The sequence below is a fragment of the Bufo gargarizans genome, unplaced genomic scaffold (assembly GCF_014858855.1).
Source record: "Bufo gargarizans isolate SCDJY-AF-19 unplaced genomic scaffold, ASM1485885v1 original_scaffold_1463_pilon, whole genome shotgun sequence".
Lineage (NCBI taxonomy): Eukaryota > Metazoa > Chordata > Amphibia > Anura > Bufonidae > Bufo > Bufo gargarizans.
Genome location: NW_025334370.1, coordinates 102,220 through 120,045, shown reverse-complemented (window position 1 = coordinate 120,045; position 17,826 = coordinate 102,220). Strand labels below are relative to the sequence as shown.

Genomic DNA, 17,826 nt, shown 5'->3' with positions numbered 1-17,826 from the left:
TGCCAATCATCAGAGGGTGGGTGAGGAGAGCAGGAGCTCATGAATAACTGGAACTCTTCTCAGGGACCATCACTCTTTTTCAGGCCTAGGCTGCATTGATTGTAATCATGGTTCTCGACAACCAATTCATTTTAGCCCATGAGTCACAGACCTCTGAAATAAGCCTGTCACTGCTTTATGCTGCCCTCAGTGAGGCACAGTTGAGTACAGGTTCCCTTTAAATTGCAAAGTACGCGCATTCATTTCTTATGCTATAAAGAGAGTTTGGCAGGGTGGAGCAGGCCGGGGCTCTTGTGAGTACCATATTTATTTGGATATCATCATATTTATTTGGATTATTTCTGTTTCATGTATGATTTTTCCATCCTTTCAGGTCAATGTATTCGTGTCATTCGTCCTTCCAGTGACCTTAATTGGTGGACTGAACTGCATCACCGTGAGTCAACTTGAGTTGTTACGTTCCCGTTCAGTTTTGATGCTGAACTCTTCTTGCAAGAGTCACAAAGCTTCCAAAGTAGGAGATGAGTCGCAAAGTCCTGTGTCTTCTTCCACTGGTCTGTCAAAGATAAGTGCTGGAAGAACAAGCGGGAAGAAGAACCTGACTGTGTCCAGTGAACCCAACCGCATACAGGCTCTACAGCACAGCATCTACATGCTCAGTTAAGAAAATCACTCCCTTCACTTGTTATATTAATGCAAACTTTCTACATGCTTCCTATAATGGGTCTTGCTAGAAGGTTAAATGGGAGTTGCCTCCTCATGGACTCCATTCCTACAGAGATTCAGCTGAAGATCTTATCAGCTGTATTCAGGATCATAATCCCTGACAAGCAGAGCAAAAAAAAAAGGAGGATGAGGCAGCTCTTTAGCTCAGTGCTCTGAAGTAACTTGTCTTCCTGTGTGATTAGGACAGGTTTTGTGTCTACTAATAGGATGGTGGCCATTTTGTTTCTCCTAATGATTGCTCCCCAGACAAAAGGAGCCATTATAACTAATGAAAGGTATTTGGTAATGTATTTATAATAAAGTAATATTTACATATTTTCATTTTCTTAATTCCCAGAGAACCCCTTTAATAAAGTTTAATAGGTTTTGAGTAGACCCTAATGGCAAGTGATTAGTTCCAAAGGCACCCAAATAGTTTTTCCTTCTCCTGGACCTTTGGGGCCCTCTACAGTATCAGAGCCTGGCCCCACCAGGGGATCCTCTGGTAGTCTGGTGGGCCAATATGGGTTCTGAATGCAGGTGCCAGTCAGGGATGCTAGTAGTTGGACCCCTAACAATCTAATATTGAGGATCTATTCTAAGGATAGGTCATCACTAGTCAGGGAAACCCCTTTTAAAAGAAATCTTTCACCAACATTTTTTGACTTTTTTCTGCTAGTTAAAACCATATAGTGACACATCCTTTTTTTAAACTCTTCTTATTCTCTGATGTAGATTTTTATTTCCTGAACATGATTATGGCATTAGCCATCTTGCCTAACAGCATTTAGAGATATGCGTTACAACAGCCACGATGAGCCATATCCACAATGGACAGCAGGGACTGTCGGGTTGTAATAATTAAATTAAGAATTATTAATTATGGTCACAAAAATAATTAACCATAAAAAATAAAATTTATAAAATTTCTCATAAATTCTTAAAATCATGACCTGGTGAATTGTAGACAACCTAATTGATACAATTCACATCTGAGTCCGACTATTTTTGACGTGAGATGACGTTAATGATAAACATGTAGTTCTGCATTATACAATATACACAGGTTTTATAAAAATATGCAGATTTATTGGTTACCAGGTTATAAACATATATAAGTAAATAAACACAATGATACATGCAAATGAATATATATAGCGTTGATATAAAGCATTACAAGCTTAACAATACATGTGAGTGGAAATAACTTGTCACATTATAACAAAGCTATTAGGTTAGGATATCAAAATATAAACATAAGTTATATACATTACTCCTGTTCAGAGAAAACCTCATGATATCAGGACGGGCATGTCTAATCCTAGACATCAATATAGAATGTTAAATACATTCCGCCCCCTCTAACCAACTACATATCACATGACTTCAAGATGGGCAAATCCATCCAAGGATATAACTTTAGAAGAGATAACTGTATCCTTCCACCCCATCCTGGACTATTTTCACACATATGACTTTGGTAAGACTATTAAGACAAATAACACGGATCTAGGATCATTGCTAGATCATATCTTAAATGGGAAGGACTTGAAATAAGTCTTTCTGTGGGAATCCATCAATTAGCTTGGCGAAGAATGTTCTATATATATATATATATATATATATATATATATAAGCAATTATTTAATGCTTTGCTAAATTATGAGTCATGATTCTTCTGCAGGTCGAATGAAGCCTCACAATATCCTAAGACTACATCTCAATATGGAGATGATCAATTAATTTCATTATTTATTCGCCAATCTAGATGGTATAATTTCACCCACTCTATCAAATTAGTCTTAATAAAATGAAATATCATTTTCTGTGTCTCTTACCAAGTCCTAGTAGAAATCTCTCTTCTGCTCCTAGGAAAGCTGGGTGGTCCATCATAGCGCATCTCACCATGGCTTTCATCTTGATAGACCCCTCTAAAGAGCTTAACTTCTCTTTCTCCTCCCCTCTTTCTTGTGTGTGTCCTTGTGTCTCCCCCTGTGTATGGTTTATGATCACAAACTTATCAGTTAGACACACCTTCCTAGTTTGGAACTTTCCAATCATTGTCGGATGGGCGTGACCATTGATAAAAATGTGACATCATAACCTTACCCAGAATGCACTTTTGCTACTGTTGTGATGTCACCTACTCATACCTAGGTGGCACTGCTGTGTAAGCTATTTGCATCATAGTATAAAGGGTTAACTTATGTAAGTCTGAATAAAACATACTCTATACATTTTGACCTTAAAAGCTTTAATTCAAAGCTATAAGGATTAATTCTGACACTTGTAGCAATTAGAGACAGACCTCTAGGCATCTCTCTGAATGTTTCTCACACTGTTGATTTGTGATCATAAATAACTTCAATGGCCTTGTTTTCTCACAGAGATATCAGTACCTCCTGTCATACAAAAGAGGAGAATAATTGTTACAAAACACACATCTTCACAGACACTCTTTTAGAGACAAAGATTCTCCTAATGAGAAATATATATAATATACTGGATACATGTTGTCTTCATAACATATAACAGTATAATATATATTATATGTTTTACTGATTGTCTTATGCTAAGGACTATAGCTCATTAAATGAATACATACATATTATTGTATAGGTAATTATCACCAGCTGCATAGCTGCAAAAGTAGACAAGGAGGATTCTTCTCAGACTGGTACATTCATGAGAAGAATAACATTAAAGAGTGGAACCTTTGTGCGACCTTACTTTGGCCTACTCAAGACATACAAAATTGTAACTATAGTCAAGCATGGCTCCTAAAGGCAATGAACATTCATCTTGAGTAGAATGAATTGGATATCAATGTTATTACCTATGAAAAGGCACAACAGGACCTCATTGACTTCTATGGGAGAGTTTTCTGTGAATGCTCTGTGACCTGTGCAGAGGTCAGAAGGGAGGAGATAAGCTGTGATATCACCTATTGTGAACAGTGTATCCAGTGTTATCCAGGGGTGTAGCTATAGGAGAAGCAAGGGAAGCAGCTGCTTTGGGGCTCAAACTCAGCAGGGGCCCACCCAGGAGCAGGACTAAAATATTTTGTTGTCAGGAACTTCTCAACAGTATTATACAATGACATTATGTATAGTGATACTGTAGGAAACAGACAAAGTGGCTTCTGTGCCTTCTCTGAGAGAGCAATTATGACTAGCCGCAGGATGGAGGTTGCATGGGAGTCAGGGGTTGCAAAGAAGTTACTGGGGCGGAGGACCCATTCAAAAATTTGCTGTGGAGCCCAGTAATTTCTAGTTACGCCACTGGTGTTATCTATATATAGATGATATCTGTCATTCTAATCCTGCCTGTAATGATAATTATAACACTGCAGAAAAGCAATCTGTGCAGACCAAGAAGTTAAAAAGTTAAAAGTTATTATTAGGTATTATTATTTTTTGTTGCCCCCCCCCCCCCCCCCAATCATCTGACTACAGGTACGCTTGTGGAGCAGGGTAGGTACTAAGTGCAATAGCACAGAAACAAACACAAAGGGTTCAACTCACCACTTGGACTTTCAGATCAGCCACTGCAGCATAGCGCCGCCGCTAGAGGTCACTTTAAGAGGGAAAAAGTTACTTGTTTTGTTGTGACGCCAGTTGCAGTGAAGCAACAAGGGCACAGGGCCTCTTTTTAGTGATACTGTGAATGGATGGTACCCAGGTGTAGGAATGCCAGAGTGGTGTAGGGTGGCCTAAATGTCCCTTAATGGTGTTGCATGTGTCACGGTGCTCCTACATGGATATGCTGGAACCCCAGGTGTTGGCTCCGATGCAGCAAAAGGGATAGTTGATGAAGGGGATGATGAAATAAATTTAGTCCAGACCTTGTGACGAAGTTGGAAAACAGCTTTACTTTTCATTAAACGTTTCTCCAAACAGTTTCAGGCTTTGTCTTGGTTACCAGCAGGCTTTGGCATTAACTGTGGCAGGCAAACTCCTTTATGCTACGTCAGTTGCTCTCTGGAATCTTTTCCTTTCTGCTGTACTCAACTTTCTGTGTCTGTCTCTAGTTTTATCCAGGGAACTTTCTCCTCCTGGCTACAGAGGCTTCAGGCTTTGGCCTCAATATCCAGCTGAGCTGAAGGTGCTCAAGCTGGCGTAGGCAAGGCTCGTCCAGCAGGGACGGGCTCCTGCTGCCTTCCCCTAGCAGGGTGTACTCTATTCTGACTCCTCACTAGCTAAACATCTCCCTAGAGGGAGAGACTAGAATGGAAAGAAGGTTCCATTCTATATAAGGTAGCTCTGCCATGCTTGCTGCCACTTGCAGGTGAACCAGGCACATTACGTGTGAACAGTTACATAACATTATGTAAAATAATATAAAACTTAGAAATACCCACGCTGGTTGGGAGATACAAACAGAATAACTATTAGTAGTAATGATCAGTTATTATTATAGTTAAGAAATCAGTGCCTGTACCTGTCCAGGGGATCGAAGGCAAACGTCCTGTTTTTCAGGTTATTTCTTTCGTTAGTAGAGCAAAAGGAATCTTCCTGAAATGCTTCGAGCTCAACTTTTTGAGCGCGTGCCACTCCGGCCGGTAGCTGACGCACGCGTGAAGGAGCCGGCTGGTAAGATGTATGGGAACGTTGTCGTGTGACGTCACAGCAGTCCTACGGATGCTTCCAAACTTAATCCAACACGTTTGTCTCTCTTGTCCTGTGGGTTAAATAAGCGTCCGGTTCCCATAGCAACACCTACACAGTTCCTTGATATATATGCAAAAAGGTATACTCCATCTTTAGTTGTTTCATTCATTATAGGAATACATGGTAACTTAATGACAGTGCCTATTATTAGAAAGCAAATCGCTCAATCTCTTGATTTAAACCTTTTGGCACTAGGCTGTCTAATCTAAAGATCTATTTACTCTCACATCGAGACATCTGTTTAATAAAATCCCCCCCTCTTGTGTTCATTTGAACTTTCTCGATTCCTCCAAATGAGGAACCAGTGAATTTGCCATCATGATGTTCTGCATAGTGGCATGATAATGGGTGTCCTTCATATTTTTTGCAAATATGCTGGAGGTTGCTCATCCCTGGAACTAGATGTTGTGAAGAGATAGACCTGGATAGGACCAGCATGTGCAGATCGGCCATATACCCTACAGGGAAATTTCCTGGTGGGCCGATGCTCAATGAGCCACTTAATCCCTCCTCTCAGATATCAGCCAGCTACATAAAGATCTGAGGCTCTCAGCATTAATCAATGGAGCATTAGGCACGTATGCACCTGGCCAGTGGCCCAAGGTGCCCTTCTGAATTCAATGATATTGCCATCCTCAGGGCGATTATACAGCTTCGTACTGTGGGGCAGGTGGCAGTATTTTGTGCACTGTGGTATTTGGTTTCCCAGAGACAGTATTTTGTGCTGCACTGTGGTACTTGGTTTTGCTGATTCAGCATTTAGTGCTGCACTGTAATATCTGATTCTGCTAGGGCAGTATATTGTGCTGCACTGTGGTATTTGGTTCTGCGGGGGTGGTATTTTGTCCTGCAATGTGGTATTGCTGGCCCCGCCTACTTCTGTTGTCTAGACTTCTGTCAATTTGAACCCGCCTACACGAGGCCACTTTTAGTTTCTTTTCCATGGCCACTTTAAGTTCCCAGTCCGCCCCTGAGGACCAGTACAGGGAGGAATCAGGTTCCCACATAGGGTATTTCTGCCAGGGTGATTGCACTATTGTTCTTCAGCTGGGCAAGAGTCAGTTGACATTATCCCCAGAAGGATACAAGAAAAGCAACCACATAAATGATAGCTGATGTCTGAATCATGGTGGGACGCAACTCTGTAGGTTTTACATGTAAACAGTAAAAGTTATGTTTTATAAAAATCTGCAGAGCAAATAGGTGGCTGTGCATGCCCTGCTATGATAATTGCAGCAGTCCACTGGGGTTAGAGTGACTGGGGAGGCTTTAACCAGAGAAAATCCAAGATTCTGGAAAATCAGGACTAGGCATAAAACTGCCCAATGGTTCAGCAACAGTTTAGATCCCTTCTACACACTGTGTTCTTCTCAGTACACATATAATGTAAAATCTTTCTCATTCCTGTACTATTTTATCCAATTACCTGTAAGTACCCCTTCACATGTAGTCACCAACACCATGGAAAATGGTAACTTCAAATGAAGTGGTTGCAATCCTGAAGAATACACTAAGGAGTGAAGGGAGCAGGCCACAACCTACAGCCGCCCTAATCCTGACCCTGATCTCCTGACAGCATGAGCGAACCTGGATGGTAGGACGGCTCATACCCTGGATACCTTTGGCCCTGAGTCGCCCTGAGAATCCCTCTTGTAGGAGTCGGGGAGAGACGACCTGTTCTTCCCAGACACTGAGGAACAGGAGTCTCAAAGGGCCTAGCAGCAGGGAAAAGAGGGAGACTGTATACAGTAATTAGAACAGCAGGTAAGCACACAGAAACACACTTACCTGCCGCAGTCACCCCGACTGGAACCCGCGCATACATACAGGTGCCCACACACCAAATAAGACACCGTACAGACAACACACACACAGGTATCCAGCCCACCAGATACTGCATGGACCCAATGCCGCAAGGTGCACGGCAGCCCCAGGCAGCTCTGCATACAGGCTTATGGTTTACCCCTCCGGGAAACCAGCCCCCTTCCGGAGCTGACAAGGAAATGTCTAGCATACATGCTGGACAACACGAACAACTCACCAGACATGTATCAACAACTACACATAACAACAAATCCCCAAATCAAACCCTCACCAAAAAGACAACAGATAAGATAGGGAAAGGACAAGGAGAAGACAGAGGTATGACATCGCAGATGACATCGATGTCCTACAAGGTGGCCCTCAAGGACTGGCAGATAGAACACCCTGGACTGGAGCAGAGCTCCAGCAACAACGACAGCTGAAGTACAACTAACTCCAGCCAGGAAGCCACAGAAGATAAAACCCAAGTGACCACACCCAGTCAGGGAGTTAATGCCTTCCAGCACCAGACAGAGGGAGGCTACAACTTAAAGGGGAAGTGCACACACCAGCAAACACACAACAGCATGCGTGGCAACCATGCCATGGCGCACACAGCCAAAGCCGAGACACTGCCACCACATGCCTAAACAGCAACACGTTGCCATCGGCAACTTCAAGTGTGGCATAAGTGTCACGGCGCACACAGCAAAGGCCGTGACACTTTCTTGAAGCTTATCAAGCACAGCGCTGTATATTTTATAGTGGCCATGCTTGATATTGCAGCCCTGGCCCATTGACTTGAATAGGACTGAGCTGCAAATGGGCACGTGACCAATGAAGGTAATGTCAAAAGCCAAAAAGAGGCCACAGTGTTCCAGTGATCAGATATTGGTGACTTATAAATAAAGGAATTGCTATAATGGAAAGCCAAACAGAACACTTTAAAAGGTTCAGGTGGTGGATGCAGAAGATTTTATTTTTCCACATTTATTTTTCCACATTATTTTTCCATTATATCATCTTCCAAAATTAAAAACTAAACAGTAAATGTAAGTGTCTTTTATAGTATTTCTCTTTTGTTCTGCATAGTGAATATAAGGGGGGTGTTTTGTCCAGAAACAATCAGCTTAATAAGTGGCATTGTATTCTGCCACTGATGTACATGAGAGAAGTCTCTGATGAGTGTAGGTGGCAATCTGTTCTACAAGTAAAGGAAGATAGTGAACTCGCTATAATCATTCCCCTAGTGACACCAGTTGCCTGTAGAGTCCCAGTAAGAAAGATGCAATCATTACGTAGGAAAATAATATTGTATATTGATGCAAATACATCTGAAAATATGACAAATGTACATTTAAAATAATGAAACCTGAAATAATCAGTAAATAATAATCAATAAAGTGGTAAATAAAATGTTCTCATAGTAAAATGAAAATGCTGCCACGCAATGTTATTACAAGGACACAGAACAGTTATTTCAATTTCTGATACTGAATTCTCAGTCGATTGATGATGCTTGTTTACTTAGAAGTCAGATACATTTCTGACAATAGCTCCAACAACAAAGTAAAAAAAAATCAAAACAGAAAAATAATAACCACATCCAGCACAATATGATAAATAGATACGCAGATGTACATGGCTGTAATTAAATAGAAAAACACAGAAACAGAACATAACAGCACTCTCAAGGCACTAGTTGCAAAATATATACAGTATATATAACCTAATATCACATTTTATATGATAAATATTATTTATTTATTATTCTCACTTATAAAGCGCTGCTATATTCCGCAGCACTTTACAGACATTAGCATCACGCTGTCCCTAATGGGGCTCACACTCTAAGCTCCTATCACTATGTCTTTGGAGTGTGGGAGGAAACCGTAGTACCCCCACGCAAACACAGGGAAAACATTCAAACTCCATGCAGATGTTGTCATTGGTCGGATTTGAACCCAGGATCCCAGTGCTACAAGGCAACAGTGCTTCAACATGTGCTTCATAGCAAATATATTTTGATAAAAAAAATATCTGTGTCCACCCACCTTGGCAAGGTGACCTCAATACAAACAGGAACCTACTCTATTTAATACTTCTCTCTACTCCAGTGAGCATCTAAATTCAGGAGTAGACCCCACTCATATAGTGTGCTGAAAATTGCAGCAAAGATCAGTAGGTTGTTTTCTAAACTATGTCCTGTTCCATTCTCTGCACAACATTGCACAGCACCAGGTACCGTAGAGCAGTGTGAAGTGGAAGAGAGAGTATTAACAAGTGGTGTTCTGCGGTGACCTGACATCTTTCACTTTCCTGGAATGTTATTGGTTGCCATGAGCAACACCATTGTTCTTACAACTTTTCATAAACCACTCCAATGCATTGTATTTCTGCTCTATGCAGAAAATAGACAAAAAAGCAGTAAAACAAACATACTGTAGGGAAAAGTGGACAGAGAGAAAAGAAAGGTGCAATTTTCATATAGAAGTTACAAAAGATGTTTAACCTGTGGTAATCAAAATGCAGCCAACAGATTCCCTGCTGCTATATTTTATTCTGGAATTGAGATTTCTGCCCCGTCTCCCATATACTATAATAATGTAGAACCCAGCAAGTGTCCATGGAAATGAATAATGAAGGCATATTGTGTACCCACATTCTCAGCACGGTATCAATCAGCTGCATGCAACCACTTTTATGGAGGGAAACCTTTTGACTTTTCTGCCATTTCGCTAAATGCCTTGCGTGCCCAGACTGATGCAGAGTTTTAGCTGCACAATAGCTGAACAGTCTCAGATAAAGTCCCATAAAAAAGATGACAGGTTTTTATTTTTACTCAACCACTTATGCTGTATACAACATCCATGCAGCTTCTCTGATTACAGAATATGAATGAAGCAGCTATCTCTTCCCCTCTCTTAGCAGGAAGTCTCAGCACAGTATTATTCAGCTGCAGGGAACTACCAGCATGCCTTGATTAATGCAGGGATATGCAGTTTTATAACTGCTGGACCTAGCAATTTTTTTTTCCCGATAGATGAGTACAATATGTTGAACACAAAAGAACTGATTAACACTGGCAGGTAGTACTGTACGCATCTCTTAATCAGATTCTGCGCTGGCATAAATATATTAGGAGGATAATTTCTCTTAATAATTTTGGCACATATCTCTGTGTGTCAGCAGCTGAAATCTACATCAGGTGCAATGAGCATCACTTTTCTTGTGTAAATAATGGTCAATTTGTTGGGTCATCGTAGACCGCACTCCATCCTCCCCTCACTCTGTAAACGCAAAAAAGTTGCATGTTTTGCACAAAGGATTTTTTACTTTTCTATGACATGAATTGCCAAAGAGGCTTTGATAAATCCTCCAAAGTGTTTGCTACTTACCACGATCCCTCCACGACCAACTGTAATCTGGGGTGGATTGGGTAGCAGGAGTTCAATTTCCCTGCAGGTCCACCACAGTTAAAATTATCCATTACATATTGCCAACTGAAATCAGTACACTGTGTAAACTATATGTGCTTGGCATAATAGAATTAATATGGACCTGTATTAAAGTAAGTAATGTAACCTTCTTGCTGATATGTAGTAATAAAAGCAGCGGCATAACCCAGTCAGAGGGGAGGAAGAATACAGGGTCACTGTCTAGGACCACCATCTGCAAACTCTCAATCTGCTACCCATTTTCCTTCGCCACTTCGGTTAGTAGATCTCAGGTTACCCTTAGGTGTCCATCACATCCTGCTGCAAGGAAGTTTGGATTTGGCGTCTAGGGACCCAGATTATGTCTACGGAGTCCAGTGGCAGAAACAGGTGCAAGCTCACAGGTAGCAAACCTAACAGACCAAAGTCGTCTGGACAAGAACATGATGTCAAGGCCTTTCCCACAAATGACTGCAACATATAAACAGTAATTCTCTTATCCAGGATAGGAAATAATACAATTAAAGAAAACTCTAAATATATAAACAATGTTACTATTGCCTTATCTTTGTATCCTAGGAAAGCTTATCTAGGCAAATGTAAAGGAATAGCAGGAGAGACGTACAAGCCAGAGTCCAAAGGCCGTTTTACACAGGGTTGAACGCTAATTAGTTATTATCTGGCGGTGTAAAGACAACGCCAATTACCCAATGAATGAATGAAACACTTGTTCATCAGATGATATAATCGTTTGGGCGGTCACCTACATCATCGCTTGCTGGCGGCAGATTGTGCCGTCTAAACACGCTCAGCTGCCGACAAACAATGATTATGTTTGGGGACAAGCGACAGCATTAGTGATCGCTCCACCCCATACTGCGGAGGAGATGAATGCATGTAATATCGCCTGCTCAATTGTCCCATGGAAAGGGACCTTGAGCCAGGAAAGTCAGTGGGAGTCAAATCTGTAGACAAGAGGTTATTCCAGAGATAGGTCAGTTTACCAGAAAAGACAATTGAAGCCAAATCAGTACACAAGGTTAATTCAGACAAGCCAAAGTCAGTTCTAAACAAGAGTTTAAAGGATAACTGTCCTATTTTTTATTTTATTTGCTAGTTTATTAGAGCTAGGCATGTATACCTGAGTTAGTCTGTCAATGATTGCCAAAAGATCTGTAATTACCTTATTATAACAGCTTTCATTAATGTCCTCTGTCCCTTTCCACGGCTCCCTTAAAATACTGTAGCTAGGGCTTGTCTGTCTTCCCTTTAGTGTAAACAGAAGACGGGGGGGGGGGGGGGCAGTCTTCCACACTGCATGCCTGCATTCGGCTTCAGAGTAAAGCTGCAGCAGCAATAACATACGCTAAAATTGATATTTATTTTATTTATTTATTTATTTATTATAAAAACTTGACAGTTACACCATAGGCGTGCGCAGCCTATTGCATTAGGGTGTGCACCCTAAAGCACAAACACACACACCCCATGCGTGTGTGTGTATGTATGTATGTGTGTGTGTATATATATATGGCATTTTGCACAACACACGAGGCAATAAAACTGAATGTATTATATATGCCTCAGATCAGCCAACAGACCCCCATCAGACCTCAGATCAGCCCACAGACCCCCATCAGACCTCAGATCAGCCAAAGGACCTCCACTCAGCCCCATCAGACCTCAAGATCTGTCCAAAGACCCCCACTCAGCCCCAATCAGACCTCAAGATCAGTCCAAAGACCCCCACTCAGCCCCAATCAGACCTCAAGATCAGTCCAAAGACCCCCATCAGATCCCCACTCAACCCCCATCAGACCTCAGATCAGCCCACAGACCCCCACTCAGCCCCCATCAGACCTCAGATCATCCCAAAGACCCCCACTCAGCCCCCATCGGAGCTCAGATCAGCGGCAGCCCATAGAGTGACCGCCCACATACTTACTTGTTCTGCGCCGCAGCTCCTCTTCCTCTCTGGCAGCAGTCACGCTCCCGTCTTCTCAACTGGCGCTGCACTGTCACCTGACAGCGTGCAGCATCAGGTCATAGTGCGCGCACCACGTCCTGATGCTGTACGTGCTCAGGCAAGTGAAGTGCCGGCCGGGGAGGGTAAGTATTAAAGGGGCCGAGCGGAAACGAATGGGCCCCCTGAGGAGCACTGGCCGGGATTAGGGTGTGCCCAGGCACACCCGGCACACCCCGTGCGCACGCCTATGAGTTACACTTTAAAATAGCACAATGCACATATGAAGTAACAGGAACCAGGGCACTAAGAGTCACAGGCAAAGACAAGCTGAAATGCCAGTCTTAAGTCCCTCGACTACCTCTGGGAATGGATGCTGTGCCGTGAGCATCCAGGATCCCTTATAGATAGAACCAATAAAACGGATATGGAATCAGATAAATCAGTATTAATTAGACTACAACACAATAATCATGGTATAACTATTTATTAAATATTCATAAAAAGTACATAATAGGCACAATTGTCACAATTAATACAAAGTTTTAAAAACATTGTTTATAATGGTGGTGGTCTGCAGACAGTGCTGGTGCATAGATAGACCAGCCAGGTCCGGTGATCGGCATGTCAATCTTTGTAGGACAGCCGTGCGCTTGATAGGTTCCTGACAATAAGTACCTTTATTCAATCGGCTATCAAAAGTAGGTAAGTAGTGCCATATATTTATTTTGTACAAGAGAACCAACATAGTGGAGCTAAACAGCAAAAAGCCACTGTTGTATGGTAAGCAAATACCTGCATCATAGTGCTTACCTTTACTGTATGCAGGGGTGGACTCACCATAGACCCTACAGTGAAATTTCTGGGTGGGCACCCAAGCCCTCCTCAGGCCGCCGGCCAGGTCCATTACAATCTGATGCTCTCAGCATTAATTAATGCTAGGAGTATCATGTATTTATGTACCTGTCTGGCAGCCGCAGGTTACTCAATGCAAGTCCTTAGGACGGTGATACAGTTGAATATTGCAGAGGGGGCAGCAGTATTTTGTGCTGGACTGTGGTGTTGCTCACCCCTCCTACTTCTTCTGTCCCTTCTTACTTTTATTTCCCCACCTTCCTTCAGTTTGGACCTACCTACACCATGGGGCTACTTTCAGATTTTGTTTACAGAGCCACTTTAAGTTCCTAGTCCGCCCCTGAGCGTATACGCCCCATATCTGCTGCTTTAGCACATGTACTATATACAGTATATATTATCCGGTATCTGTCACCAGACCTTAGCTAGATTTATGGTCACAATTGAAGGTGATCTTTATTTGTGATGATATAAACTTAAACTTTTACACATATAGGACTACAACTACAATTACTTATTTTCTGATTTTTACAAACTTAATTGTTATGTTATTTCCTATCCTGGATAGTAGTATTACTAATTATTTATATGTCCTACCAATTTGCGGAAAAGGCCTCGACATCATGTTCTTGTCCACATGACTTTTGCTATCTACTATACACAGTTAATTAGAAGACATATTCCGGTGTGATAATTGGCTTTTTTTCCTGGCACCTTTTCATCACAGTTTCTTGTGTGCAGCTCAGTGCAAAAAAATTCAGCTATTACCATGCTTCTTTGTAGTACACGGTCATATTGAAGAAAAAAAAAACTTAGTGAGTCTTGTAGCCTCAAACACTGACTACAAAAGCATTTTTTTTTAAGTAAAATTAAAAAAAAAAATAAAAGCATTTTTTTTTAAAATCACCCCCTTATTATAGAATAAAAAATTAATACATATATAACAAAAAATATAATCATCATGGGCATCCCGAAAATGCCTGTTCTATTAAAATATAAAAATATTTTTCCAATACAGCGAATGGCGTAGCGGAAAAAAGTATCAAAATAGCCGATTCACCATTGTTTCATTGCTTCTGAAATAAAATGTGATCAAAAAGTCACACTCTCCAAAATAGCATCAATAAAAACTAAAGATAGTCCCGCAAATAAATAGCCCCCACACAGCTCAGTAGATCTAAATATAAAAAAATTATGGGGAACAGAATATGGATCAAAGTTTTCATTTATTTTTACACTATTTAGACATGAAATACCTATACATGTGTTATCGTTGTAATCAAACTGACCCAGAGAATGAAGGGCACAGGTCAGTTTTGCTGCAAAGGGAACGCCGTAGGGACAAATCCCGTAAAATGGTGGAGGAATTGCGTTTTTTTCCAATTCCACCCCATTTGGATTTTTTTTCCTACTTCCCACTACATTGTGTGCCATATTAAATGGTGGCATTAGAAAGTACAACTTGTCCTGCAAAAAACAAGCCCTCATATGGATACGGAAAAAAAAAAAAATAATTATGGCTCCAGGAAGATAGGTAAGAAAAATGAAAAAAACACTAGTATCCAAGGGGTTAATTTTCAACCATTTACACTTGACAGAAGTATCATTACAATTTATATGCATTGATAGAACGTTAAAGATGAATGAGACGCCAGCGAAAGACTGGGCTGTCCAGTTGTCTAGGCAACCGTATTATGCCGGAGGATTCTCTATTTCTATCGAGCTATGCAGGAGAGACCTCTGGCATAATACCGTTACCTGGGCACCACAACCACCCACTTACTTGTATGAGTCAGTTGTAAAGGCCCTGGCACAGCTTCATCACTGTATGAGAAGGGATATAAAGAATACAAGGTGAAGTCATTAAAAAAGTTCTCGAAGTTTATTCTCAGGGGTGTCTTGCTAGCTCTAGTTAGATATGACCGTTTTGTCATGTGAAGGGCTGTATTTGCCATTTGGTACCCATAGGCAGGTGCCTAGAGTGGCAGAGTTTAGCAGGTGGCACCTAGAGACATTAAAAAGGAAATATCTCCTTTTGGTAGCTGTCTCTGCCATCACACTACATTTGCTTTCATCAGTGGCTGGGCTATTGGGGAGGGCAAATAATACTTGGTAGCTCGTTGGCACAGTGCCCAGTAGGCCTGCACGATATATCGCCAAAGCAATCGTATCGCCATAATCGACGATTGCGATATAGCGATTTGGCCGACCCAAAAATGCTGCGAATATTTACCTACAATGATACACCCACTGCACAGCACGGTTGGCGGGTGTATCAACAGAGGGAGGAGGGGCTGGGGGCCGGCATCTGGATTAGGAATGATAACGGGGACCGGTGCAGTCCCTGTATTCTAATGCACCGGCCCCGCTCTGTTGTATAATCTTATCTAACCTGTAGGCATTGTTAAAATATAATAATCATGTGTAATCTGTAGGCTGTATTACTTACAAGTTCCGTTTGCATGCGTTTTGACGGATCCGGCAGGCAGTTCCAGCGACTTAAGTGCCCTTGGAGAAGGGAACAAAACATTTCTGCTGCACTGAAAGTTGCCTAGAGCACATTGGTTTCCATAATTCTTAAATGGAAGAAGTCTAGAACAACCAGAACTCTTCCTAGAGCTGGCTACCCCACCAAACAAAGTAATCGTAGAATGAGATTACCAAGAACCCAATGGTCACTCTGGCTAAGCTCCAAAGATTGGCTGAGCTTCCAGTAGGTCAACCATCACTACAGCACTCCAACAATCTGGGCTTTATAGCAGAGTGGCCAGAAAGAAGCCTCTCCTGAGTAAAAGACATGAAAACACATAGAAGTTTGCAGAAAACACCTAAATGACTCAGACTGTGAGAAACAAGATTCTCTGGTCTGATGAAACCAAGATTGAACTTTATGGCCTCAATTCTAAGCATCATGTTTGGAGGAAACCAGGCATTGTTCAATACCATCCCCACAACGAAGCATGGTGGTGGCAGCATCATGCTGTGAGGGTGTTTTTCAGCAGCCGGGACAAGGAGACTGGTCAGAGTTGTGGGAAAGCTGAATGGAGAAATGTACAGAGATATTTTAAATGAAAACACATTCCCATGTTCTCTGGAACTCAGACTAGGCTGAAGTTTTATATTCCAACTAAATAATGACCCTAAGCACACAGTCAAGACAACACGGTAGTGCCTTAGGGATAACTCTGCTAATGTCCTTGAGTGGCCCAGCCGGAGTCCTGACTTGAACCCCACTAAACATCTCTGGAGAAATCTCTGAAAATAGCTGTCCACCAACAGTCCCCTCCCAACCTGACAGAGATTGAGAGGCAGGGGCGTACATACAGGGGTCGCAGTTGCGACCGGGCCCGGCACTCCAGGGGGCCAAGCCGCCTGTGGACCCCTGGCCCCGCCCTGCAGTAGTACTGTGTGTGCTGGCGCTGTTTCCCTAGGCTGCGCATGCGCACGACGCCGAGACGCAGCAGGGCCAGGGTGAAGACAGCGCGCACAGAAACTGGTGCTGACCGTCCGGATTGGAAGGAACAACTAGATAAGATTAAAGATTTGTAAAAAAAAATATATAAACTGGTCACTGAGCTCAGACTCGGAGTGGGGGCTGACTGGGCAATGTTACTGTCTGTATTGCCTTCATGTGGTACTGTATGGTAAAATACTTCATTGGCCTATCAATGGCTTTTAACTCTATTATATTTCTGTAGCCTGCAACCTCTGACTGCCCAGTTGGGCTGAAACTACTACACCCAACATGTTCTGGCAGTAATAGTAAATGGATATTGGTGCAATTCTGAGCTACTAGTCTATATAATACATAATGTAGCTGGTTTTACGTGGGAAATGCATTGCTGGTACCTGATGCTGACACCTGCAGTTCTAAGTAAAAGTACATAGTTATGGTTGAGCCCATTTGTTAACTCTGCTCTGCTACATCTGCTTATAAAGGGATGAACAGACTGCGCACATTGTGGTATACCTTCTTGTTCTTGCATTAGTCTTCAGCCTGTGGCTCTCTAGACCTGGTGGAAGTACAAATTTAGGCGGTTTGGGGGTGGAGGGAGGTTGGGGGGGGGGGGGCGGCAACGGGGAGGGGGCCCCATGGATCAGTTTTGCACCGGGGCCCCATGGATTGTGTGTACGCCACTGTTGAGAGGATCTGCAGAGAAGAATAGCATGTGCAAACCTTGTGGCATCATATCATACCCAAGAAGACTGGAGGTTGTGCAGTACCCCAGAGTGGGCACTACCATTCCTTCACCCTGCTACTTTCTCTAATGGCTAACGAATAATGTCATCTGTTTATTTGATTCCAGGTCCTTTGATATTGTGCCTTAATAATATTGTTATGCAGCTGTTATTACATGTAATGTGCCTGGTTGTCCAGAAGGTGGTAGTGTAT

At 42.2% G+C, this 17,826-nt stretch overlaps 1 protein-coding gene across 1 annotated transcript in view; it reads left to right on the top strand.

Moving 5' to 3' along the window:
* The window catches only part of LOC122923313 (neurotensin receptor type 1-like), a 55,832-nt gene that overhangs the window by 32,362 nt on the left and 5,644 nt on the right, over positions 1 to 17,826 (top strand). The window contains exon 2 of the mRNA XM_044274096.1: positions 374 to 659. Within this exon, the coding sequence (XP_044130031.1) occupies positions 374 to 659 (286 nt within the window). The remainder of the gene's footprint in view (positions 1 to 373; positions 660 to 17,826) is intronic.